This window comes from Lonchura striata, chromosome 10, assembly GCF_046129695.1.
Source record: "Lonchura striata isolate bLonStr1 chromosome 10, bLonStr1.mat, whole genome shotgun sequence".
NCBI lineage: Eukaryota > Metazoa > Chordata > Aves > Passeriformes > Estrildidae > Lonchura > Lonchura striata.
The window spans coordinates 22459471-22486635 of NC_134612.1; the positions used below are offsets into that span (position 1 = coordinate 22459471).

Below are 27165 nucleotides of genomic sequence, written 5' to 3' on the forward strand. Positions count from 1 at the left end.
GTGCAGCATCCTGCCAGCCCAGCACTGCATCTGAGGAGGCTCCTGCAAACCCAGGCACAGCCAGCCTGCATCTTCAGATCTTTCCTTTCACAAGCTTTAATAGCAGGCTTTAATTTCAGTGGCCTAAAGTTGCATTTCTGTCTCTTATCAGACAGATAAGAGACAGAAATCTCTCTCTAAAAAATTTTTAGAGAAGCTACACCTTTGGCATTAACTGTCTCAGAACCTGACACCTACATTTCAGCCAGGAGTACTGTCAAACCATTGGAGATGCACCAAATTAATTTGTGCAGGGCCATTATTCTTTCATCCGTGCTGGCTAGCTATCCATTATAATCTCAGATTTCAGTGCTGTTACTGAGAAAACAAGGTAATTAAAACAGGTAGACTAAAAGAATCTGGATGCCTTAATTTTTTCCCATTGGTAGCTGAACCACCCTAAACCAAACTGCTTTTGCTCTGTGAAAAATGGGTGTCATTACCACTCTTTCTGAAGATAAAACGAGTTTGAAGGACAGCAGGATTTTAGAATTGCCCTATATACAACCAACAGTATGCCTGTGCTCCATGTAGTCAAAATTAGCATTACAGTATTTGCACTGTATTAATTATCTGTTGATGGTCATTCTTCTGACAGGATCTTCTGTTCCTTCCCTTTCCTTTGCAGGCTGGAATCATCCATGTTTCCACTGCTCTGTTCTGCTCAGTTCCTTCAGCTCCAAGTTACTGGAAGCTTTGGAAGAAATCACAAGTGCACAATCAAGGTGTCATGGGTCTAACAGGATCATCCTGGCCCATCCTTTTGGAGAAATATCTCTAACTCCTTCCCCAGACTTCACACTCCACTTTTCCCCTTCTTCAGTGACAGCCTTTGGCTTTCCACTATGTGCAGAGGGACAGCAAGTCATTCCGAAGTTATTGCTCAACTTTAGTTCAGGTTCTGAGGGTTTCTCTTCATGCAGACCCACCAGCTGTGACAGTGCACACAACAAATGTTTGCACAGTGAGAGGTTCCAAACACCCAACATGTAGCAGAAATGTGTTACTAATGCCATGGTGAGAAACTATTCATAACAGATTACTCCCTTTAGAATATTTTTAGACTAGAAAAGACCTCAAGAGATGTTTCTCAGACTTTACAACCAAACACCCTTTCACACCCTTCATTTCCCAACTCATGACTTTTATTTACATGTTGTCCAAGCCCTTTCTTGTCACCCAGTATTTATTCTTTTCCTTCAGAGATAATACTCCCTGACTCATGCTTTCTGCAGAAATATGACTTGCAGAAAGGAAAGGGGGCAGAAGTTAGGGGACAGAGGGAGGACTCACAAGAACACACCCCCAACAAATCCTGCACATCATCTGTCAGGGCACTCTCCCAGCAGCCCAGTGCTCACTAACCACAGAAGATATTCAGAAGAAAACTTATTTCCTTTTGTGTCTGGAAGGGGGCTAATTGCCACTACACAAAGGACACTTATTTTGGCCCTGAGTACATTCTCTGTGGACAGTTCTACAGGATCATGACTAAGGCAGGAAAAAGTTTATTCTGCACTCAGCAGTGGAAGAAAGAGATCATGAACAGAACTGTAAGATACATCACAAGTAATTAAATAGTAAGTAATGCTAATTAACAAATAAATTACACCAAATGAGTGATAAATGGTTTCAAGAGTACAGAAATGGAACACTGTCTCTATATAAAATAGACTGAATGGAAAGTTTTCCCCCCACTGCCTCTTTCACCTTTCCAACTCTTTACCTAATGCCATCAGGATTTCATTTTCCCATTTCTACTTTCTCCTGTATTTAATTACTTTTCTTTACTCAGCAAATCCTTGTAAAGTCTGACTGCCATTTATTTGTGTATTTATTTCAACTAGTTACTACTTACCTCATCCCACTCCAGAAGGTAGCTGGTGATTTTTGAACCATTATCAATGGGTGCCTATGAACAAAAATAAACAAAAGGTGATTTGGGGAGTAAGAGAAAATGGCTTCACCTCCCCCAGGCAAATGACTACAGTTTCAAGTGAAACCAAAGCTTTGCACATGGCTTGGCAACCTCTTAACGAATGCCGGGAAGAAGCTGGACAAAATGAAACACACACATTTAGAAGTCAAGTCGGTGCACAGGAAGGGATTTGTCAGAGTAGAGCAAGTTCAAGTCCCTTACTGCAAAATGACTGTTTCAACTTTCAATTATTTCCAACATTTATGCTCACTGCCAGTACTTTTTCCCTGCTTTTGCCCAAACCAAGTGTTACCTACCTTCCACTGTAAGGTTAAGGAGCTTTTGGTCCTGTGCGAGGCTTTGGGTGGGAAGGGACTCTCTGGGGCTGAGCTGTGAGTGGTGAAGCTGACTGGCTCTGAGCAGGATCCTTTGACTGAGTTGTATGTTGCATATACCCTGGAACAGCATTGAAATGGGTTAGAAATGTGCTGACACTTACAGGGGCACTGCCTTGGCCATGGTGTTTGACCACCAAAGCATCCACTCATGACAGGCTTATCACAGTCCAGTGGCTATCCTAACTTCACTTACACAAGAATGCAAAAAAAACTACAGCAGAAGAGGAACACTGTTTTGTGCAAATATTCCCACAGACCACTGAGTTATCTCCATTATCTTTTCTTTCCACCAATATTTCCTTGCCTATTTCCAGGCCTCCACACACTGTGGAAAAATCCTCCTTGAAATACAACAGAAAAAAAGGTATAAACTTTAATGCCTGGTTTACACTTGATCCACAGGTACCATGTTGAGTGCAGGTATCTGCTGGTCTCCCTCCATGGGTACAATCTTCTCCTACATAACTCAGGTATCAGCATTTACTGGGCCTCCATGGACTAGAACTAACACAGGCCAGCAATACTGCTGTGATTAACTAAAAATCTTCAAAGCAAATTTGATTTCAGGCAAATCCTCTATATGTCAGCATAGAACATGCAATAACAAATAATATGGGAAAGCAAATGGGATATAGTTGAGCACTTCCTCACGAATTTTCTCCGAAAAAGTAATGATGTTATTTTTCCCCTTCACGTTTTCCATGCAGAAAAAGAAAGTGCAAATTGGGAGTCTTCTACTCAAATAAAAGTTCAGGCCATGACCAGACAATGACCTCTGAGTTGGCTGTAGCTATTGTGTGCTTGAATGCAGAGCTAAAGAAAGGGCAATTTCTAAATTTGTTTTCAGTAGATAAGAGTAATTCATGCACAATGGCCACCTACGTAGAATCAAACCTTCTGGGGGAGGTAGATGAGATCTGGTGCTGCTTTACACATCACCTGTTAGCAGGCAGGAGCAAAAGGAAATGCAATTAATTAATTGAGTCTGCATCTGGCAAGTGGCACATGTATGTGCTGGAAACGAGTGTGGCTTTGCACCCAACACACCCCACAGGGGAAATAAAACCGTGTGAAAAGCAGCTCAAGGGGCATCTCCTGCAAGCCACCAAAACCCTGAGCACAGCCAGCTCCGAGGGCACCACAACAACACTCCTGAAGGGAAGCAGGGGGTGGCTCACAGCAAACCAGGTTGTTCCAGGTTGTTCCAGGTTGTCCCAGGGCCCAGCAGAGCAGCAAGGAGCACAAACTCCTTGTCCAGCAGAGACAAAGCCCTGAGAGATCCTGCCAAGGTCAAGGAGACCCAAGGCGATCTGCCCAGTAACTGCTGGCCCCATAAATTTCTTTACTCAACAGATTTATTTCTTCACGGTCATTACTACATAATGTAGTTTCAGTGAAGGAAAAAGAATTTAAAAACCTGTGGTGGAAAGCAAACAGCCACTGTTTCAGTGACAGCTTGCTCCACTACAAACAGTACTTTGCTGACTTTTGTATTCAGTCACTCCTCTTTAAACAGAAGTTATTGTTAACTTCTCACAAACAACCTGTACTTTGGCAAACCTGCAAGAAGGTGAAGGTTTGGAGGTAGAGAGGAAGAAGTCAGCCAGGACCCAGGGCAAATACCCACAAAACCCCTAAAAATGACTGAGACCTCAGCCCAGCTGTGCATGGTGACCTCTCTGGTGTCTGAATTTGTCTTTAAAGAGATGTTCAATGCCCAGAAGGAAGCTCAATAGTGTTTTACAACCTTCTCCTTGTTACCATCCCTTTGCTGCTAAGGACAAGACTCCTGCCCCACATGGGAGCTGTATCTTTTACTCATTTATGAAAAGTTCCTTCTCATCTTGTGCTTCTACTCAAAAAGTTCATTTTAGGGCTCCACTAGAAACAATCCTTAACAATAAAAAGAATCTACACTAGCAGAGCTAGATGGATACATTTTGATGTTGGATTCTTTTTTTTTTTTTTTTTTTTTTTTTTTTTTTTTTTTTTAGAGTTTAGAAGCAAGGTGTTTGCTCTTTAAAGTTTTACACACAGGAGCAACCTTGATGTGAAACAGTGTGCCTAGCCCTTGTCTGGAAAAACAGAAGGGAACAATAGACAAGAGTGAAAGGATTTTTTTTTTTAAAGGATATTGAGGGTAAGTGAACAGGATGTAAATTCAAAGCCTTGGGTCATAAATAAAGTCTTTAAAAAAAAGCAACATGAGCAGGTAACCAGTGTTAAAGCCATCAGAGAACAAAACTAGAATGTGTTAATAGTTAATAAATGTGCAAAACACACTTTCAGAATCAAAGAGAAATATGTTATGAAAATATCAACTCAGCTCAGTGTGAATCAGTTTTTCCTTGGAATAAATACTGAAGTGACTATGTATCATTATGGATCTGTATTCAGCAGCTTTACATCCCCCTAAGAGTAGCCTACTCATGAAAAAATCGTGGAGTACTTCCAGTGTTCATGTTACAGGAACTGAAGAAACACCAGCTGCTTGAGTCAGATTTTTACATGACCTCAGATATCCTACTTTCATATATAAGCACTTCCAGGCCTGTTATCCATACAGAAGTACAAATCATAAACTTCTTTTTGCCACTTACAGCAATGACAACTACACAACAAAAGAGACTGTTCAAAAAGTACTCTCATAGTCCAAGATAAAATCTATGATAAAATCTTTAGAAATCCCTGAAAAACACAACTACAGAGGTCACCATGAAATTCTTGAGGTACACTGTATATTTACTTCAACATCTTTCACATTTATTTTCATGTAATTGAAGAGTTTATATTTAAGTGACATTCAAACATGCTAACTCACCTGACGTGATAATCTGTTGCTGGCCTAAGGTCTTTCAGGTGATATTCTAATTCTTCTCCACTGTAGGAAAGAAATCCAAACCAAACCAATCAATAAATTATGAAAAGCAATATCCCACTTAGCACAGCTAGTGATTTTCCAGTGATATAATTTGAAAGAAGAAAAATAATCCCTCCGAAGAGAAACAGTAGCAAGCCATATACCAACAATTTGTCAACACACTTCACATTCCTTGAAAACTTCATAAAGCTCCTTATGCACAGAAGAAAAGAATTTATCACACCAATTTATTCAATAAACTAAATACATGGGGTCATTTCAATGCTATCTTATATTCTGCTGATATTTGTATAAAGCTCATTGTGGTTTTCAACCCTCACAGAGCCGAAAAGAGCGAAACCCAAACATTATTGTTGTAGTTTCTGCATATTCCCTATTCAAAATATTTGATACAAAGTGACCTGTTGAACTTCAGCGGAAGAAAACAGAGTTTCTTGCACAACTGCTTCACTTATTGCTCTCTCCTGCAGAACCACACTCCCTCTGAGTACCACAGCAAGGAGACATTTAATTAACACCCAAACAGCTGGACCCAGCTCTCCTTCAATACCAAGAAAACTTAAAGTGGTTTAGACATTTTAAGAAATAACCAGCATACAATCTATTAATTTCAAAAGCCCAACATAATTTCAATAGCCCAACATAGTTAGGGCTATTCTTTTTCCTTCTGGCTTGTTTGCTGGTAAATGAACACTGGGCTCAGTCATGTGTTGCCAAATGTGTGAAGATTAACGTACAGGTCAGTGCTTAATAAGTAATAACCCTCCCATGTAAAAGCTTGGCTTATTCATGATTTTATTAAAATATGGGAAACAAGAAAGCTCTCAATTTAGCATAAAGAAATTTTTTATAGCTAGCTGGACAAATACAGGGAGATGTCTCAAAATCAATAGAAGAAAATCCACCAGAAAGCACACGCCTGCTGAGTCGCCAGAAATCCACCAGCAAGACTTCTATTTTTTATTTCATATCATACGATGCTGTGCAAATCCAGTTTTTCCCCTCTGAAATGAGTGCACCTCCTTCCAAAGACAATGTATTCAACATATTGCAGACTCTCTTTTGCCTATAGTAATATCAATTACTGCTGCTCCTGATGGAACATACCACATCAAGCTCAAGGCTGCACTCTGGCCAGCAGCAGGAGACACATCACCACCAGCAGCTTTAAAACAGATGCACAACATTTCATAACCAGGGGAAAATGTGCAGCCATCAAGCACAAGAAGTACTAGAAAGTGTCCTTCCCACTTTAGAAGCTCAGCAGCACACACTTGACTGTGGAGATGCTCACACTGGCTCACAAACAGCTGCTGTAAATGCCAGAAAAAAGTAAAATCAGGCAGCCTTTCCCTGGTTAATACACCCTTTTTTATTATCCAAGAGCTGCCTTCAGCATACCAAGAGGAATACCCTAATTCACAGGACATTTTAAGAAAGGAGATGGCTTGGTCTCAAGAGGTAATTCCTTAAATGCTCTATCACCTGGACTTTATTTAATGAGACTTGGGAAGGATTAGCTATTTCACAACAGCCAAGGTCACATCTCCAAATTCTCTTTCCTAGACGTCATTAGCAGTGAAGAAGAAAGGCATAACACCATATGTACTTGATCACAGAATGAGCTCAGAGGATCACTGCAAGGAGACACAGAGAAATCCCTCAGAATTTTTACTGAAGCCTGCTGAGAGCCAAGTATTCGGGGTTTTCTGGGGAGCCTCTGTAACCTACTGACTGCCCCACTCCCCCCTCTGCTCATCTAAGACACTGCAAAGCACCAAAACCCTCACATTTTTCTCGTTAGCTGAAATAACAAGATTTTACTGTTCTAAATTCTGCAAGTCCACACAAAATTAGCCCATTAGGAAGGCAGCTCTCCTGCCTGCATGGTGTACACGAAAGGTTTTGACATTTAGCATAAAAGAAAAGGTAACCTTTTCACTGGCAACGGGATGATGGCATCGAAGGCAGGGTGTGCCACGTGCCAGGGAGGTGGGTTGGGGTGGCAATTAGGGACCTTGTGATATGAACTCCACCAGCTTCCTGCAAGCTCCTCTGGTGAGGAAACGTGCCTTTCTCCTGTGGCTGATGGCCATGCCAGGATACACCCTGAAAAGCTCAGAGGATTTACTCCTAATGAAACAAAAAAAGTGGAAAAATGTTGGTTTTTACCTGTAAATGATCTTGTATTTCCCATCTCTCCCTTTATCTGATAAGGCAACCTCGTAGGTACAGGTGTAAGGCAAACCGTTGTTGTGTCTATCTGCATTGAGAAGGCCAGGGGGAGGAGACCAGGAAAGCAAAACTGTTCTTGCTTGAATATTTGTAACCTATAAAAGAACCATCAGTTAATCTGAAATCTGAGGAAAATCCACTGTTGGGTAAGCATCTGCTTTTTGCTTCCATCTTCACAGTCAATTTCTTGCAAAACGGAAATTTCTGAGCTAGAGTTGAAAAGTAAATGGTCAGAAATGATCAACAACACAAACAGAAACACAGACTCATGGCAAAAAGTGATCTCTAAAAGATAAGGAATACAGAGGGAGGTTCCCATGCAGGGAACTGGCTCATCACTGTCTGAGCATCCAGCAGAAGATGCCTCTGGAGGTACCTGCTGCTGTGGCCATTCCCAAAAGGGACCTGGAATTAAGTGAAGCAAAGACTTTAACCTATAGATGGTTTTATACACAAATATTTTTCTGAAGTTATTGCTGGGGAGCTTTTTCAATGAAACTCTGATGGCTTTTTCAGTCATCCTGTTCTTTGTTGCCACTTGAAACCACAGTAACTCAACAGCAAGTCAGTAGAAAAACCCAATTCAACACGAAAATTTATGCTGGCTCAAAATCACAAGGGAAAAGAGTAATAGAGGTCCAACCTGTCAGTTAAAAACTACATTGCAAATCAATCACTTTGTGCCTTGACAGAAGGGCTGTGTGTGATTTGCAGTCACCACTGCGTGCAACAACCCTGTGGCAGAGGGATAAGTAATCTTTTTTAATAAAGCATGGAAAAAGTACCTCAAACTCCTGCACCAAACCAATTTTATCACCCCACCAGTGCCACTGTATTCTTCTGGAGAGCCAGGCTCACACAGCTTGCAGAATTAGCATCACCTTGCTCACCAGGAGAGCCACTGGCACATCAGCTGCACACAGGCAGCAGCAGCTTCCCAGAGAGCAGCCTTGTTATCAGGCCAAGAAAGAAGAATTAAAAAATCCCCCCTGCCACTGTCTCACAAGAAAAATAAATAAAAAGTAATAGCTTCACTGGTTATCTGGGAAAGGCAGCACATTTTCACACTAGCCTGCTAAAATATCCCAGGAAAGCCTCAAAGCCTCCAAAAACTCAAATGCTCTGCCACCAACTCCCCACTTTTGCTGATGAAAATAATGGTGTTTTTCCCTCTTAACTGCAGTGAATATATAAAGAATATTTTTTTAGTTAGCCTCCATATGGAGGAATTAAGGACTGAGGGTTTATATTCTTTAATTTTCCTATGAAACAAATAAAAAAAACCAGCAAAACAGCATCTATAATTTTGACAGATTTTTGCAACACAAGGAGCAGGATGTTGTTATTTCAGAAGGTGTAACAAGAATGCTGCAGGTGCTCAGTTACACATTTCCTAACTTTTGTTGAGACAAGTGAAACCCCTTACCCACAAATTGGAAATGAAGTATCACAAATCAACTTTCAGGGACTGCTTGTTTACAAATCCAGCTTCTGGATATCTTTATATAATGGGGAATATTTACCTTCTGGTGTGAAAACACATTGCTTCCAGCTGATGAGCACTGCAACTGTTGTGTCTGATACCCATATATCAACCAGATTCTTTCTGAGCAAGTCATAAATCCATTTTTAACAGCCTGACAAGTAGGTGACACCATGAAATGTCTCATCATAAACGCCATGATCTCAAAAGTTAGAGATTTTAATTTATAGCAGCACATTTAAGTCTTGCCAAAATAAGAAAACCTTTGCTCAAGCTAATGTGAAAAATAAGTTTTAAGGCAAGAAGGTTTAAGTAGCATCAAGCTTTCTTTGTAAAAAACATGGATGTGTAAATTGTTTTATGAATTTTCATGGCATTTCTTGCTTTAATGACATTTTCTTATCATATTTTTCTGATGCTATGAAATCAATGTTTATTTTAAAATCTTGAAGCAGTCTGATACTGGATAAGATACCTTTTAAACATCTTGATTGATTGAAATAAGACAAATAAGTTAATTTTTTGAGATATACACATATATGTATACGCACATACATATGTAAATGAAACTGTAGCAAAGACACGTAAAGCTAAAAATCTGCATTTAAAATAATATTTTGATCAAAAATCTGATTAACAAGATCCAAATAGATTTTAGTTTTTTTTAACAGACATTACTAGTATGCCAGCTCAGCCCATCAACATGCAGTTTCTTTTATTATGGAAATATGCTTGCATAATTGTTTTTCATAAATTCAGACAGACTTGGAGCTGGAGGCACAATATCCTGCCAATGTTCTATTGAAATGTTTTTCTCTATGACTACTCCCAAGGACACACGTATATATTCCACATACGGCAAAACTCTGGCCCTCCATGAACTTCAGCAATCTGTAAAAAGTTAGGTCTTGGGTTTCTTAAAATAAGAGAAAGTATCTTGTGGGCTAACTGCTAGAAACTGTCAGACTATTTTTCTGAAGGCAACAGAGGATAAAAGTCCAAACCCAGTTGCTAAGCTGCTGCAGCTACACCATTAATTTCAGAGGGAAGGAGCACCCGGAGTGGCTGCTGGCTGCCTTGGAGCTCGTAGGTACACAGCAACTGCTGCTGCAGGTTTGAAAATAAGCACCAGAAATGGTTAAACACCAGGCTTAGCTGCACTGAGCACACACAGCAAGTCCAGGAAAGCAAGTGAGGGGTCACTGTCCGCAAGATAAGTAAGAAAAGGCAAATCTATTCCCTCCCTGGGCTGTGCACGTCAGCTGGGAATGGATTTATTTGTGTGGCTGGAGATAAACCTATCTGCTGCTCCCTGACCAAAAAGCTGATACCATATCACAGTCACCTGCCAACATCTCCTTTCATGGCCAAAGCCACCACTGAGTTTACCAAGGAAATCCTACCTGGAGCAGGAAGCACTAGCTTTGCTGTGAAAATAGCTAAGTTCAATAAATGGGGTTTTGACATGTTGAGAATAACAAGCAGGCACTTGTAAAACAGTTCCGTATCTTTACCTTCAACTTCCCCAATTTACACAAAAACCTTTCCAAAAGGTACAGACCTGCACCAGCCCTCTCCAGGCTGTAAGGAGCAGCCCAGCTACCACCACGATGGTGGGCATGGCCCTTCTGGACTTGCAGACAGAAATACTTCACCATCACTTAAAAACAGCTTATTGTTCGTTCACAGTGCACTAATTCCATCTGGCAAAATGGAAGCAGCCAGAGCATCTCTTCCCAGGCTGGGCAGGTAAATCTTCATGCTGCCTCTGAGTTCCCCCAGCCTGTCTCATCTGTCCCCAGAATCACTGTGCTGCTTTGAAGAGGGCTGGCTCGGCCTTTTAGCTGAGACCTAACAAAAGATTCTCCCACAAGGAGTTCTGTACGTCTGCTGAAAAGCAGAGTTAATTAGTTTCTGAAAACTTCTCAGTTTACACAGTAAATGCCTCCTTTCTGCTCTATCAAAACTCGGCGGTGTAAATAATTATTCCATAAAGGCCCCTGGGAAAGAATCCAACTCCTGCACCACTTCAATAAGGTTACAAGACTGATGAGTATCAGCCCTTCCCGTCTTTCAGGTAATGAAAAATGTTTCTGTACAACTTCCATTATCTTTCAAATTCCGGGTTAGCATTCACAGGCATCGTGCGGTTCGGGGCTCATTGTATGTGTGAGAACTACACTGCAAGCAACATTCATTTACTCCCTCAAGGGCACGGTTTGAAAGGCTTGGGGGTCAAATGAATTCACAGTTATTACTGGGTTGAGATTCTGCTTTTAAATTATGGCTCTAATCCTGCAATTTTAGGCAAAAACCCCCAGTGATTAAATATGAGTTTCTCTGCAGAGCGAGTCAGCAGGAGCAGGCTGCCTTTTGGAAAGCCAGGCTGATGTCTGAGCTGGGCTTTGACAGAGCCCTGGTGATTCCCCACAGTGGGGGATGTCCCCCCGAGCCCCTTGGCTGTCAGATTTAGCCATTTCACAAACCCAGAGTCAAGTTTCCCTCCTCTCACCAAGGTATTTCTTTCAGAGAATGATGACTTTGTCTGTGATAACGTGAATTAAAAACATATTTCAGCTGACACAAAACCATGGGGGATTAAAAGCAAAAGGTGCTTTTTAAAATTCTGGCTGTTAAAGAGACAAAGCTCTGATTAAATTTACAGCTCAGCTCCACACCTCTCAAACAGGTAACAACATCTATTATTGAAAAAAGACCTTCCATGAAGTAAAATTTTTTAAACTGTGTATATTTTGTACTCAGAGAAGTACCTGTGTGATCCAGACACCTCCCAGTGATAGGTCTCCTGCAGAAGTTGCTCACAAGGCTAAACCCTTTGGATGGCTTCATCCCCCATGGATGGAGAGAGCTGCCCACTTGGACAAATCAAATCCATGTGCTGCAGACACAGCATCACCCACCTGTCACTGACTCACCACTGTGCTCTTTTCCTTTACATTGTTTTATTTTTCACTTATATATGCACAAGATTTACCAAGAAACATGACCAAGATGACTATTTAGGCATAATATGATAAATTTCTATCAGATGTAATATTGACTATACACACACAGAATCATTCACAGCAATTCATTATTTGTGAGAGTCCTGTGAGTTTAATTATTCACAAATGTCAAAGTTACAAAGAGAGAATAGATAATCTCCAACATCGCCTCAGTAAATATTATTATTGAACCAGCATTTGCCATGGTTTGGATTTTTTTAAAATCCTATTTTGGTAATGATGAAAGAAAAATTATTTTTGTCTATTTTTTTTCTTTCTTTCTGCTTTAAAGGCTCTGGTTACCATAAATTTAATTGTCCAGATCTCAGAATCCTGCAAATTGCTCTAACAGCTTCTCTTCCTACCTCTAAGGATAAAAGTATGAAACAACACATTTTTCTTGTCAGCCCTCTGGATTTTTGTAAAAGCACCTGGCTGTGGCTATTGACCAAATGAGTAACACTCAGGTGGTCCTTGGTACTAAAATACTGACTCCCTGTGTACAACAGCTCTGTGATAAGTGCACTTTTTTCCCTTCTGAGCACACCAAAATGCTTCAGCTCAGTATTGTCACTTATTTCCACACCAGTGAAGTGACTTCCTCAGGCTGTCCTGCCATGCCAGGACAGCAGCACCTACTGATGGAGCAATCTAACACCAAACCCCTTTTGTATTTATTCAGAACAAAAGCACCCATCACAACAGAGTCCAAAAACTCAGCCTGTGCTCACAGCTGGCTGTCCCTGAGCTCTACCACTCCTGCAGCCCAGGCTCCCCCTGCAGAGTGTCTCTCAATCAGCCTCCATCAGCTGAACCAAACCATGAGCTTTCCACCACTATTTTTCATTTATTTGCTTATCTGTGCCCTATCTCTCCAGCTGGAGAGAGCAAAGATGGGCTGTGCTTTGGGATTATGGGCTGTGCTTTGGGATTTCTGCCTCCCTCTGCCCCATGACTGCTTCTCCCAGTGCTGGCTTGGACCATCCATTCAGAGCCACAGTGCTCCTCTGGCTTTCATCTGACACCCCCAACTAGAAAAGGGCTCACAACCAGATTTATTAATAACCTCACCTGACTGCAGTCACACACTCAGCATTAGGGTTATTTACAGGGTGATTCAATTCCATCATAATTTACAGGCTTTTATGGCTCAGACAAACACAGACTATAGTAATTTGCCATTGAATAATAGAATTAGCTTAATTTAATCATGATTAAAGACATAAATTGCTCATGACAAAGTTAAACCCAGGGGAGAGGGGGTAAGAGCTATGCAAGTCACCCCAGTGCACTGAGTTCCCCATTGCAGTATGAATACTGGGAATTGTCCTCTGGAAACAGACAACTGGTGCAATTCCTGGAGTGGGCAGAGCCCTCAAACACCCATGAACACAAAAGATCCTTCAGATTTATATCCCAGTAAAATGAGTTAGTGGCAGCAATCTGCTAAGGGAAAAAATCAGAGGTGCTCCCCTGTGAAATCACCAGTATGTTGTGACACAATCTACTTTTCACATTTGCTATTGTACGTCTGTGTGGCAATTTGGGATCACATACCTGTGGTTTCTCCATTCCAGAAAGAATGTCCTGAACCCTTTTTGTTTCTGAATCAAATTCTGTAAAAGAGAGAATGTGGAAAGAGAAATAAAAATAAATTACGAAAATTAAACAAAAATTTCAGTTACATAAATAAAAATAGGGGAGGGAGACAGACATTGCAACATGAGTATCAGTTGCCTTGTGAATATAAGGCATGCAGCTACATGGATTAATATTACAAAAAAAATGTTTAAAAATGAGGAGGCAATGAAACTTGTAATTGCAGAGATTCAGAAAACTGAGATTATTTGTAGAGGTGTCCTCCACAAACAGTGCTATTAATTGTGATTTGCATTCAGACAGTAAAACCAGGGTGCTGTTTCTAGAACTCAGCTGTGAAGGAAGCTCAGGAGCTCCTCGGTTCCTGCTGAACCTAACCCTGGTTTGTTACCCAAACCCACCCTCCCTCCAGCAGCTGCAGGCTGGGCTGTCCCCCTGCCCACCAGGGCTCTGAAGAGGACAAATGTCCCTGTCCCATGCAGGGAAAACCCAGGGGAGCCACACAGGAGCCTGTCCTGAGCCCCAGCACCCACCCTGCAGCCACCTGTCCTTAAAGTGGGAAATGCCCAGAGCTCCTCTCCAGCCACCTTCCAGCTGTGGAGGCAAATTCCAGAGCCTGACCAGCAGCATCCATCCTCCCTGCCTGAGCCTGGTGCCTGGCACAGCAGCTCCTGCAGGCTGTGAATGCTGCCCCTAAACCAGAGGGATAATTGTGCAGAAGGTGCTGCAGGGGCCATCCTCTGAGCAGTGGAATCAGCCTTTCCCTCATCCTCCCCCCTCCAAACAATCTTGAGGTAAAACATCAGCTCAGAGTAATGAGGTGACACAAAGCAGCTTTATTCCTTTTGGACCACAGCACAGAGAGGCCTCACTTTCCACTACAGTATTCTCTAATGGAAAACTAGGAACATATTTTCCTGGGGTTTTTTTTATTATTTTTCTTTTTTTAAAATATTAATGCAAAAAAGTTTGCTCACCAAAGCAGAAGAACATATCTTACCTAAAGCAAAATGACCCAGACATCCTTGGCATAGGAAGTAAAAAACATTAATAAACAGGTGGGATCAGATCAACAGCTTTCTCTAATGATTCCCCCAAAACCTGACCTACTTCTTGTAGCCCAAGAATGTGTCTTTATTTTTGTCTGTGACCTGCTTTTAAAAAGTAGATCTTCTTTGTAAAAATTCCATGTGCTCGACTGCCAAAAAATAGAATTGGCTGAATGCTGATGGCAGAATTCCAGTGTAAATGCCCATCTCTCCCTACAAGAATGCACCTTGGTGTGGACTGGGAATGACAGATCTCCTGCTGCACACATTCCTGTTTTCCTTTTAGTCTCAGCCACTTGGAAAAGAAAGGAGCAGTAATATTTCAGGAGAAGTTGAGGATAGCAAGACTGTTGTTTTTCCATAGCAGATAACTCTCAGAGTGTATTATAAAGAGCATCAACTGGCAGGATTGAGCCAGAATATGATAATACTGATTTCAAAATTTCACAGATGGACTAAATTTGCTAAAGGAAAAGGCTGAGATGATGATCTAAGTGAAAGTGTCAAAATTTGGGGTGTTTCAGAATGCAGGGTTCCCTTCAGCATCAGCAAAGAAGTTGAGCTGTGCCACAAAAGCCTGGAAGCAGATCAGCACAGTGTGGAGATCCTGCAGGCTTATCTCGAAGGGATGCTAATCAGAAGCAGCTTCTGCAGCTCTGAGTGTAACAAAAAAGCTGCTACTATTTTATCGAAAGTTTCTGGTTATTATGTCACCCCTAATTACAACCCCCAGAAGCTGAGTGTGAATCACTCTCAACCTTAAATCCCGAACATGTGGACTGAATTTTCTTCCCTCTCTCTGCTTTCTAGCAAGGATACTCTGTCACACTGAGCAGGAGAGGAAAACAAACTCCGAAGCCCAAAGAAATCTCATTTCCCTCTGCCATGAAAGGAGATTGCTTTGTACAGCAACTGAGTCCTCCCACCCTCTGCAGGTCAGGGCTGGGGGTTCAAACTGCTCCAGGCACAGGAGCTGACTCCAAGACTTAAGAGAGCAAATAAATAATTTAATTACTTCAATCAAACTTCTCAATGAAGTGTCCTACTCAGGGAATTTTTTACATTAGTGTCCCAGCTATGTATCTTGAGAGGGCTCTGGGTAGCAGATACAGAGGCTTGGGTTATTACACACATGTGGACATTTATGAGGTCAGTATGGACATTTATGTCACCAAGTGTTTATACAGATAAGCTGGAGGTGGAAGACAATTCTTCAAAGACTTTGGGGAGAGGGAAAGAGGGAATGGGATACACATAACAAATAATGCCCTGTGAAAATAAAGCAAATGCTAAAGGCAGAAAGCACTAAATCTCACAAGTGATGTCTAAAATAGCATCAGAGAACACTGCAGGCTGAAAGGGGACCTCAGGAGTGGTTATGAAGAATTACAGTATTTTCAGAATTTCAAATACTTAGTTTCCCACTTCAAGAGCCATTAAAAAAATATCTCGGGCTTCTATGGATGGCTGACTTCCTTTCTGTAATAAACATGATTATTCACAGTCTCCTGAGCTAGACTAAGCTAAGGAGAAGAGAGACCTGTCCCAGATCCCTCCCTCAGTAGGGAAGTTGCTCCAACCCGCCAATCTCTCTGAGTATCAAGCTCAACATCTTCCTTCCAAGCCAACAAAGAGCAGAAAGCCTTCTGAAACAGAAGACAATAGAGAAGGAAAGAAACCATCTGATATGCTTTATCTGACAACACAGAGCTGCTGGAGGGCCTTTCCTCCTGGCTCTCTGTTGTCACTCAGCAGCCACCAAGGACCATACTCTAAATTAGCTCACTGGAGCATTTAGGGACAAGGACCATGAGCATCTGCTGGACATCACAGACACAGTGATGGAAAAGTGGGCAAGAACAGCAGCAAGAAATGGGCAAGTCTTGATGTAAAACAGGCAAGTCAGGTTCAAAAAAACTACCAAGAACTGCTCAGGAAAGGTGGTGGGTGGCTGAGCATGACTCACCCACCTGGGACTAATTGTCCCTGAATAACAGACAGTTGATTTGCATTTCAATCTTTGCCCCTTCCTCTTCCTCAGCTGATGGAGCACTGAGTATCTGACAGGAAGACAGAAAATATGTATGTCAAACCCCCCAGATGCTGGGGCTGGCAGGGGCAGGAGCTGCTTTCCTCCCTTGCCACAGGGAACAGGAGCTCAGTCACATCAAGGAAGTGCCAAACTAACACTTCAGGTCATTGTCCCATTTTAACTTTTCCTCTCAGCATCTGTTCCCCACATCTGTCATGGCAAAACTCTTCCTCCTAGGAGGAAGCTGGGGGTGGGGATGAATTCCTTGTGAATGCTCCATGGGGTCCTCTGAGGGACAGTACAAAAATCTGAGTTACCCTGCTAATCTCACTGTCTGAGAGACATTACAGCATCCCCAGCATTAGGTTCTAATTCCCAGGCTGTAGGTTCTTTGGATCCAGTGTTTCAGACTAATCTTTTATTGCAGAAAAAGCCAGCTGAAAGACCTGGGCCACATCAAGTCCTCTTTTTTTTTTCAGAGTTTTGAATCATAAACAAAACTCTGTAGATACACCCAGGAGTAAATGCCCCTAAAATCTAAACACTTTCTCAGCAGCTGTTTGGTGCTAACAGGGTTTCAGTGTCAAGCCTTGCTGAACTAAAGCTTTTTATTTTGTGCTTCTGTTAGCCTGTGTCTATGTTCCTTTCTGCACGTACTGCACAAATATAATTTTCAGACCTTTCCAACCATACTTTTAAACACCAAAACACCAAGCACAGCTTTAAAAAACAGGGAAAAAATGTCAGTTCAAGGCAAGTTTGAAGTTTCCATCAGTAGTTTACATGTTTGCATGAACAGCAGCTGTGTATGTAAATGGTTTGAAATAGCTAAAAGCTCTAAACTAATTAAGATTTTCCCATTGCAAATACACATTTTAGGTTTGTTCTGCATTCTTTCCTTCGAAGAGAGGAAAAGGTCCAGCTCAAGACTTAGCTTCTGGCCACAGAAAGTATTTACTGTTTCAACAGCCTTTCCATTCCAAGGGAATGACATCAGCACTAGCACTTTGCACACTCTGAGTCGAATTCTCAAGCAGAGCTCACAGATATGCCAGTCATAACATGACATGCTTTCTCAGAATTTGTTCCAGATTTATCGGGGCTGTGACCGCCTTTAATGCTGGGAAAGATCTTTCATCAGTCACGTACAGCACAACCTACAGCCCCCGAGAAAAGGAGTTCTTCAAAACACAGCCCAGCTCCTCTGCGAGCTGCCTGCCCGTGTCAAAGCTGAAGACACCAAGGAGAACACATACAGACTTCCAGGGAATTGCAGAAATGTAAGTTAACAAGCTCCTTGTACAAGAACAAACCTAAAGCTGCAGATGTCACGCAGCAGCTGAGTCACAGGACCAGAGGGGATGTGACAAAGTCACCGAGTCCATCCTCCTACACTGAGACATGCTCATCCACGCCCAAACCGCTTCTCTGAGACTGCTCCCTGGCCCGTTCTCCCAAAATAAAGGACAATTAAATAAATGACCTCCTGCCCCATGATCATGGTCATCTCCAAACTTCTCAGCCAGGAAAACCCCCACAGCATCTAACTCATCATCACAGGGAAGATCTTCTCAATTTTCCCTGCTGCATCTGAAATTTATTCCTTCTTTCCTGCACATCTGCCCCAGGCGAGTTCACCACCCCTTCCTTTGTTGCCACCTTTCACATACTTGCAGGAATTTCTTTAACAAAACAAGCTCATTTCTCCACACATGTATGTAAGAGACGCCACCTGCTGCTGTCCTCTGCCACATTTTTAAAATTTGTTTCCATCCTTCAGAGGATGTGGCACAGCCCTGCCCACCATGTGCCAGCTGAGGTCCCGGCAGCACCAGAACTAAGAACCCATTTACAGAGCTTGCTTAGAAGTTTACTCTTTGTCTACAGAATAACTTGACCCTTGCTGCTTGCAACCTCCTATTCCTCCCAGAACTACCACCTAATTAAAAAACCAGCAGGTCTGAGAACAACTAGCTGCAGTACAGTAGATGGCTCTTGCCTTGATCAGACTTTTTCTTTAAAGGCCATTACAGAGCTCTCCTCCTGTCCTGTTCCCCTTCCCTGACCCATCAAGCACTCTCAACCCTCTCAGAGCCTGATATGGACTATAATTTAATAAGCCTCAATCCTTATTCCATCCTTCAAGCCCTTAATGAAAATATTGAATAAAATTAGAGCGAGGACAAATTCCTGCCTAATCCAGTTTGATGCAGCTCTCCAGTCTGCCAGGGAGGCAGCCCAGGACAGGGCAGGGTCATGGATAAACTGCCAGGATACAGATGTGACACTGGCAAGGGCAAATCCAGTGTCACACTGAACACACAGGGCTTTAAAAAAACCTCCCCAGCTGGTCAGAACAGAGAGCCCTTCAGAATAAAAAACTTGTGAAAAAAAATATTTCTATTCAAAACAGTCAATCACACCAATCAATGTGAACCTTTTAGACACCAAGGAAGATTATAAATGAAGCCTGGACAAGTTTTCTAAATGTTAAATATCTCAAATTTCTGTTCATTACATGAAAGCTAATAAAAAAGATCAATGATAAAACACAACCATGACAATCTCTCTACCCTGACAAAGGTAGATTGATGTTATCCAACTTTAGATACAATTGTTAAAACAAGTTCTAATTCTTTAAAAATTGCTGTGCATGAGTGTATCACAATTTTTCCATTTCTAAGTGCCTTCCCACTGTTGCTATCTGATTTCCCCTGCTAGCATACATTAATTAATGTCTAGGAGTTTATCTTTCATTTTTCCTTAAAGACCAAAACATATATAGATATTAAAAACAAAACCGAACAAACAAAACCCCTGTATATAATCCAGAAAGGCACATTTTCAGATCTAAAATCAGAAAAATCAAATCTCTAGTCATCCTGATTCACTGTGACAATAAAGCAAAGGGTAACTGAAGTGCTTTGCCTCAACACCACTGTGATTTAGGCATGAATTTAATCCCACACTTCAGAGATATCCTGGCCACAGCCCATATTTATTGATCTGCTAGTTTCACCATGACTGCTTCAGTATCATATTGTCCATGGGGATACTGCAAAATACCTGGAGTGCAAATTCACAGCTCATCCTTCTTTAACCAAAGGCACTTCCTATCACATGGATCAGGATCAGATGTGGGAGCATTCAGATGTACATAGTGAAGTCACCTGGGCTAGAAAGTGTTCTAAAAATAAATGTGAGGGCATCCAATCCTCCCTGCCCCCCATTATTGTTTGGATCTATGTTTCTCATTGGGATGGAGGAAGGAAAATAAGATCAGTAGCAATCAGCAAGGGAAATAAAAGGCTGGATGCAAGGGACAAATGGAGGGTAAGAGACATGTTGGGTTTGTTTTTCTCTGCTTCTTCACTGCTACTGCTGGAAGACAGCAAAAACAACTCCTACTTTACTGGCTGGAGATCTGAGCGAATTCCTACTGTGAACACACAGTTGGTCCATTAGAAGGCAGAAAAGGCTTTCTTAGTAAAATACAGCAACCCCCCCATCTCCATCACTTCCATCTGACATCTCGAGCGAGCGCTTTGTGCATCTCCCAGAGCAGATAACAGAGGCAGTGCACTGGGGATGGCTGCAGCTGGCTGGGTTTGAAGGAACACCAAACCAAACAATGACATAACCCACAGAAACAGAGGAAGCCCAAGCTGAATCTGCTGCAACAACAAACCCCTTACAGCAGGACCTCCTCTTGGAGTGCTCTCTTTTCATCATTTTGACCTGCTTTAGCTTCTTTTCTCTGTCAAAATATTTTTTCTTTTTATTTTCAGCAGCTTCCCTTTTGCTATCCCGTTACAGCAGCTTGCACCCTATGTGGGGTTGGAAAGACAATAAAAGCTTTGCAGATAAACCAAGCAGTGTCCATCCCTTTATTTTTTGGTCAAGTATCTGACAAAGAGACTGAAAGTCCCTCCTAAAACTTTCCTGGAGCTCCTGACTCCCACTTTCCAGGTAGAAGGCTGATGTTTTGTTCTCACTACAAACTTGGCCAACAAGCACTAACCTTTTCCTTGGAACAATGATGTTCTGCTCACTCCTCAGAATTTTGTACAATAGCTGGGATGCATGGAATTTCCTTATGCTTAATTCCTTCAATTTATTTCTCTGCTGCTTCATGCTTTGTCCTTCTCATTTCCCCTCATTCCCTGTGACTGCCTGTGTTCTCCAGGCTGAGGAACCCACGGTCATTCAGGAAGGGATGTACCTACTTGCAGAGCTGCACCTTGCTGTCAGCAGCACCCCAGGCTGCCTCAGGTGACACGGCCATAAAAACTCTACAGGCTTCTCCAGCTCAAAGCAGGGGCAGGGGATGGTCAGCAGCATGGCTGAGATACCCGGGCTTCTTCAAATGTGAAGCTGGCTCTGACACCAGCCATGAAATTACACCACCTGGCATTTACAGAGAGATTTCCTCTCCAAAACAAAAGCAGGAGCCTGGGCATCATGAACACACAGTAAAGGAGGCTCACAACTCCTCCTTGCACTGACAAAAAGTCTGACAGCACCAAGGATTAGTCTTCTCTTCCCAGCTGGGTCACTGACAGCTCCATTGCATCCCATCCCAGTGTGGCTTTGTCACTCCTGAGTGTCCCATTGGGACAGCCACACCAAGTCCTGCTGGGCAGAGCTGAACCCTGCACTCTCCAAGAGCTGAGGTGGAAAGCACAGTTCCTAACAAGTCTCCATTGTACCATTTTAGAGTGGCTTTTAAAATCCTGTGTCTGCTGCCCCATGCCAGTGAGGAAATATTTTCCCCCTTGATACCATCCCCAGTGTAGGGGGACAATGGCACCAGTACTGAACACAAAGCAAAATGTACTTCTTGATGTTCAAAAATATGACCACAGGCAATTTTGTCCATAAAACCCTTTGCTAATCTGCCTATTACACAATAAGAGCATTTTCCTGATCAAACACATAACTAGCAAAATAACCTGCAGAACTGCATATTTGCACAGAAAAACAATCACACAGCACAGCCAAAACAGACTCCATAGGAGTTCCAAACTTGTTGGGGATTAAACAGAGCTCCTCAGCCAAAATTAACAACTTCCTTGGCAGCAAACCTCATAAAGCCACCGAGTTTGCTACAACAATAGGAAGGCAGCAGAGCACTTCCCCAGTGCAGAGGCTCAGCAGAACCCATCATGAACTAAAGAAATTAAAAAAAAAAATAACTGCAGGCCAAATTTTGCCCTTAGTCACAGCTCCTCAACCTTGCTCAAATCAAAGCAGAGATGTCTTCTTTATGGTGGGCAGTTCAAAGTGCTTTGGGATGCTGGGTTTTAGCAATAACCACCATTTCAGTTTCAGGAACAGAGTCAGAGCAAAGCAGGCTATTCATCCTCTGTGAGAAAGTAAGCAGGGAAAACTTGCCCTAAAACAGGATAAAACAGGAGGTGTGTAATCTTTTCACTGTTCTTTTGTCTAAGCATTTACATTAAAGAGAAATTTTATTTCTCTGCACTACTTACACTATTTGCACATCTTTAAAAGATGTTAGATTCCACAGGAATAAAAGTTGAAGCTTTTTTTTTTTTTTTTTTAATACAACCATTCCAAATTATGATGCTAGAAAGGCAAAGATTTTTTATGAAGCCTACACTGGGATTTTTCAGTGGCAACCTAGTGAGGGGCTGCAGTTACAACATTCTTTGAATAAGCCCCAACCTAAGTTCTTCTATCACCAATATAAATTACTGACCTATTTTTCCAGATGAAAAGTTTGATACATTGAAATTGCAATGAGTGGTGGAAGCAATCATAGTAATCCCAGAAACCAAATAACATCTTTCTCTTTCCACTCAGCCCAGGTACCACAGCTCAGAGATGGGGGAAGGCAAAGAGCTTCCCCTCCCATCTTTAAATTAACCCAAACACCTACAGATTGACAGCAGAACAGAAATAAATTATCTTCCTCATGGCAGATGACAATCAACTGACTCAAGCAATCCCAGCCTAAATTGTTTTGCAGTCATGTCTGAAGGATGAACTATGACTATATGAGCTAGAAGGATATTAAAGAGAACATTTAATAAAGATTGGGGGCTAAATTTATAAAATGCAGAAATCAAAAAGGCTGATGTAATCTTATCTGTGCTCTCTCACGCCTGAAATGGGAGGAATGATTTCAAGAATATTTAAAAAGCCTGATCTATAATGTCTGTACCAACTTCCTCCTCACGAGCTGAAAGAAGTGCATGGGCAATTAGCAGTCCTGTATGCGACAAGGCCAAAATGTGATCCTGGATATTAGCACAACCAGTCTGACCACTAAGAAACCTTCCAAATATTTAAAATATTTCACAGAAATATCCACCTGATTACTCCTTGCTGGGGAGGATTCAACAGACCTACAGGAATTTCAGCTCATTCTGGATTTCACTGCTGAAATGAAACTGAGGCACAAGTCACATGAATTGCAGTAAATCAAAGCAGCTGTTTCTAAGTACAACTCCTTAGAGGGGAAAAGAAAAACAAGGGAAAAAAAAACAAAAACCAACACAAAAACCAAATTAAAACTTCAGGACAACATCTTTTATAATAAACCTTGAAGAAAACGGAAATGACTGCTTCATTTTAGAACAGCTTTTAACCTTTCTGCTAACTGCAACACTCAAAGCATCACCCTACATGAAGGGGTGACCTCATCCCTTTAAAAGCAAATATACTGAATGCCACAAAAACTTCAGAAATCAAATTCCACCCTTCCTCAGAAAAGGAAGAGTAACTGAGAGGGTTTGAAGCACAGCCTAAGGAGTTCAGTAAACAAATCCCATTACCTTCAGGGGGACATGAAATTTCATTTCACCACCTTTGCAAATCCAGCTGGAAATACAGACAGACATTGTTCAGAACATCTGGCTATACAAATAAGTGTTGTTCATTAAATCCTTAGACTTAAACACATTTTGTTTTTTATAGTCTGGAGGGAGGAAATGTTCTACCTCTTCCCTATAAATACCCTCTCCCTTTTGGCTCCATGTCCCAGCTATTGCCAAATAAGGGAAACACTGTTCCCTTCCTTTGTCGGTGGTCCATGTTATCTCCTCCTAACTGGTGAGGATACACTGCTTATCTTGCTCTGAAGCTGTGAGGTCTTGGTGTAACTCTTCTCCTCATCACAGGCATTTAATCAGTGAGCATTTAAACAGGATAAAAATGTAGTTTGTACCTTTTTTTTTTTTTTTTTTTTTTTTGCTGTTGGGTGGGTATCCATAAATTATGTAAACTCCTGGGAAAAAGGTTCAGATTTCAGTCTTCTGGATTTGACTGTCAGTTGCAGCAGAAGCTGCAAATTCTTGAGATAATATGAAGATCCTCTGGGAGAAGAGGTTGTGCCTTACGTCATTTAGCACTGACTTTCTGATAAATGATGGAGCAGACAATTTATCCAGCTCACCCTGCCAAGGAGATCCTGCTGGAAAAATGAGGCAAGGGAGGGATAAAGCAGATGGGAATAAAAATATGAGAGCCTATAGAAACTGATCAGGATTGGGAAAAAGAGCTTTGAGGTAAAACACCAGCCACTGCCAAAAGGGTTTATAAGCCCTAATAAGGTCAAACATGAGCCCTGGAGCCAGATTCCCTCACTCTTTACTAGATATGCCCTACATGTTCCTCGGTGGACTTTGAGCTGTGCTTCCTTTAGCTGGCACACTTAGGAAGATTAGGGAGCTTCCAGTGCCATTTATTTTGTCACAGCTGCTGTGATGAGACTGAAAAATGCAACCAGAACTGTGGTAACCCATTCTGCCCCATGGGTGGCTCACAGCCATGGATGCCCAGACCACCACGTCATAACCACGCTGGATCATTTGTATCCACATTGCCACTCTCCATTTTCAGGTGAAAGTCTGAACAAAACCAAGTTTGAAGCATTTCCATTCTCCTTTTTTAACAGCTGACACTGAAGATGGGAGAATATTGTGCAATTTAATTCAGACATGCTCCCACTTAGCTGATGAAGAATCCCTTATCTGCAACTTCTGGTGCCAAAGTTGTGGAGCTGGTTCTTTAGTCTTTCAAGATAAGTGCATAAAAATAGAGTGTATCTCCTCTCTCCCTGTGTCAGCCCTTCCCAGCTTGCAGAACTCTGTGCTCACAAAGCAGTGTGCTGTGAAAGAAGGGGGGCTGCCATGGCATTCAGGCTTCCCATAAACTTTGGGTTCGTTCCTGCAGTATGGATAGAGCAAGAGAATACCTCCCTGTTTGTGACAGGAGACAAGATCTCACAGGATGGCAAACTCTTGGAAATTATCTGCACACAGGCAACTTCTAGGAAAGAGTTGGTCAAGAAGCCTGAGAAGGAAGTACCCACAGGCAGCTCAAAGCAAAACACTGCTGGGTTTGGAACTGGGCAAAGCCATGGCAGAGGCAGGGAGTGCACTGGGCAGGGACTTGCTTTCCAGCACCATTTGTGATATTCAGCTTTTACCCTTCTCCATCGAAGCCCCCATGGTTTAAGTTAAGCTTCAAGACAGCAGAGGAAACAGATTTGTTCCTCTCCCTCAACAGAGTTTATTACAGTGAAGCTGGATAAACATTTTAGCCATTCTTTTTGCAGAAGATAAGTCACAAATTAAGCCTGATCTGGATAAATTCTTGCAGGCAGGCAGAACTTGGGAATGTACTCTACCTGAACCCTGCAATATGTTTCTAATACAGCCATCAGTCTATATAAAGCTCACTTAAGTGGTTACTTTATGTTACTATTAGGCAAAAATATTATTTGCTGAGAATCTGTGTGGCCCAGCTAATGGAGTTCAAGCTGGTACACAACAGTCTACCTGACACTCATAATCACTTTGTTTACTGCCTGAACAAGCAATTCACAGCTTATTATTTCAGAGAAAATACCAAAGATAAAGACTTTTGAAAAAGCAGGCAGACTTCCAAATAGAAGCAAACAACAGCACAAGCTCAGTCATGATGTGGGAGATAAGGTCAAGGCACCAGAATATCACACTGGAAATTTTGGGTGTCTCAAATGAACACTGGTTTCTCAAGTTCAGACTATGCCCTAATTAATGCATCCCATTTCCTCTCATGCATTAAACCTTACAGAAAAACAGCACAGAGCACACAAAATCTATTTCTAATGAGATATAAGTCTGAAGCATTCAGACAAGTAGTATTAATGGCTAAAACTATTTTAAAAATGCAGTAGGAACAGTAACACCATTTGGAATTCATGTTTGATGCTGATCTATCCTCTCAAGATTCCACACGTCTCTGGTTCTACTAAATATTATGTTTCATGTTGCATTATTTGGTATAATACTAAAATTCACTCAACCTGACAGATGTATTTTACTCTTCTGTGTGTTTTTTTCAAAGCTATTAATAAAATCACTGTGTCAGTTTTGACAGATTGTTTTCAAGAGACAATCTTATTGAAACTCCTTGTTTTATAGAAGCAAGTACATTTAGGGACACAGAAAAGCTGCATTTAACATAGGGGTATTTTGTATGTCAGCAGAAAAAAACATTTATGATCAATTTTCTCTGCAGAACATTTCTACACTGATATAACAAATGTGTTTTAGCATGTACTAAATCATCAGCTCCCAGCTAAAAGAACATAAAATTTATAACATGTATTGCCAATGTTTCTCAGCTTCTTTGCTTACATGGACCAAAAGTGATGAAACTACTCTTCTAAGGTTTTAGATGTATAGGCTATACAGGCACAGATAAATGTATGACTCAATAAGCAAGATGGATTCAGGACCAAAATAGAAAAGAATTGACAGGATCTAGAATGAGTAAGAAGAGGAACTTCGCCTTGTTCCTGTCTGCACTGAATCACAGCTCTTACAATTTACCTTTAATTCACAGGCTCTGGATTAAAACAACTTGATACAGTTAAACAAAAATAGAAAAAAGCCACACGCTTTTCCTAAGTATATTTAAATGTTACGTGGAGGATTGAGAGAGAACAGGATGGGGCTATACCAAGAACACCTCAGCTCTGGTTTCTCATATGTCACCCACTCCTGCAGAGCACATCCCACCCCATTCAGGGATACCTGAGGGTACTTCACCTCAGAACTTCTGCTTTGCCAAGTTAAGTACTTACTTTAAAATGTTTTCAAATTAAAACCACCATTGTTAGGAATTTCTCTTGCTAAGCCCATTTTCTGTGTATTCCCAATGCATTGCCCTGAAAGAAAGGAGCACACAGAGCTACCCACATCTCCTGAGAAACTTTGAGCAGCAGGGATTTGCAGCCATGGTCTTCACCCTTCTGAGTAGCTGGAGGCTTCAGTGCACAAAATCAGATTTACAAAACCTCCACAACAGTAAAGCAACACCTCTGAGGTTTGTACACATATGACAGTGGAAGTTTATGATCTGTCAACAGCCTGCAACAATTCTTTAAACTATTAAATGATTCTCATGTTTTTTCCTCCCTTCTCCACCAGTAAAGCACATCAATGTGATGTGCAGTGAAGTGCACACCAAACACAGTGTTCCTCACTGGGAAAGCAAATGTGCTTTTCAAA

At 41.6% G+C, this 27165-nt stretch overlaps 1 protein-coding gene across 1 annotated transcript in view; it reads right to left on the minus strand.

Moving 5' to 3' along the window:
• The window catches only part of FNDC3B (fibronectin type III domain containing 3B), a 188074-nt gene that overhangs the window by 54773 nt on the left and 106136 nt on the right, over window positions 1–27165 (minus strand). The window contains exons 7-11 of the mRNA XM_021548251.2: window positions 13517–13575; window positions 7409–7566; window positions 5177–5236; window positions 2275–2413; window positions 1898–1951 (exon numbers count right to left, since the gene is read on the minus strand). Coding sequence (XP_021403926.1) covers window positions 1898–1951; window positions 2275–2413; window positions 5177–5236; window positions 7409–7566; window positions 13517–13575 — 470 coding nt within the window. The remainder of the gene's footprint in view (window positions 1–1897; window positions 1952–2274; window positions 2414–5176; window positions 5237–7408; window positions 7567–13516; window positions 13576–27165) is intronic.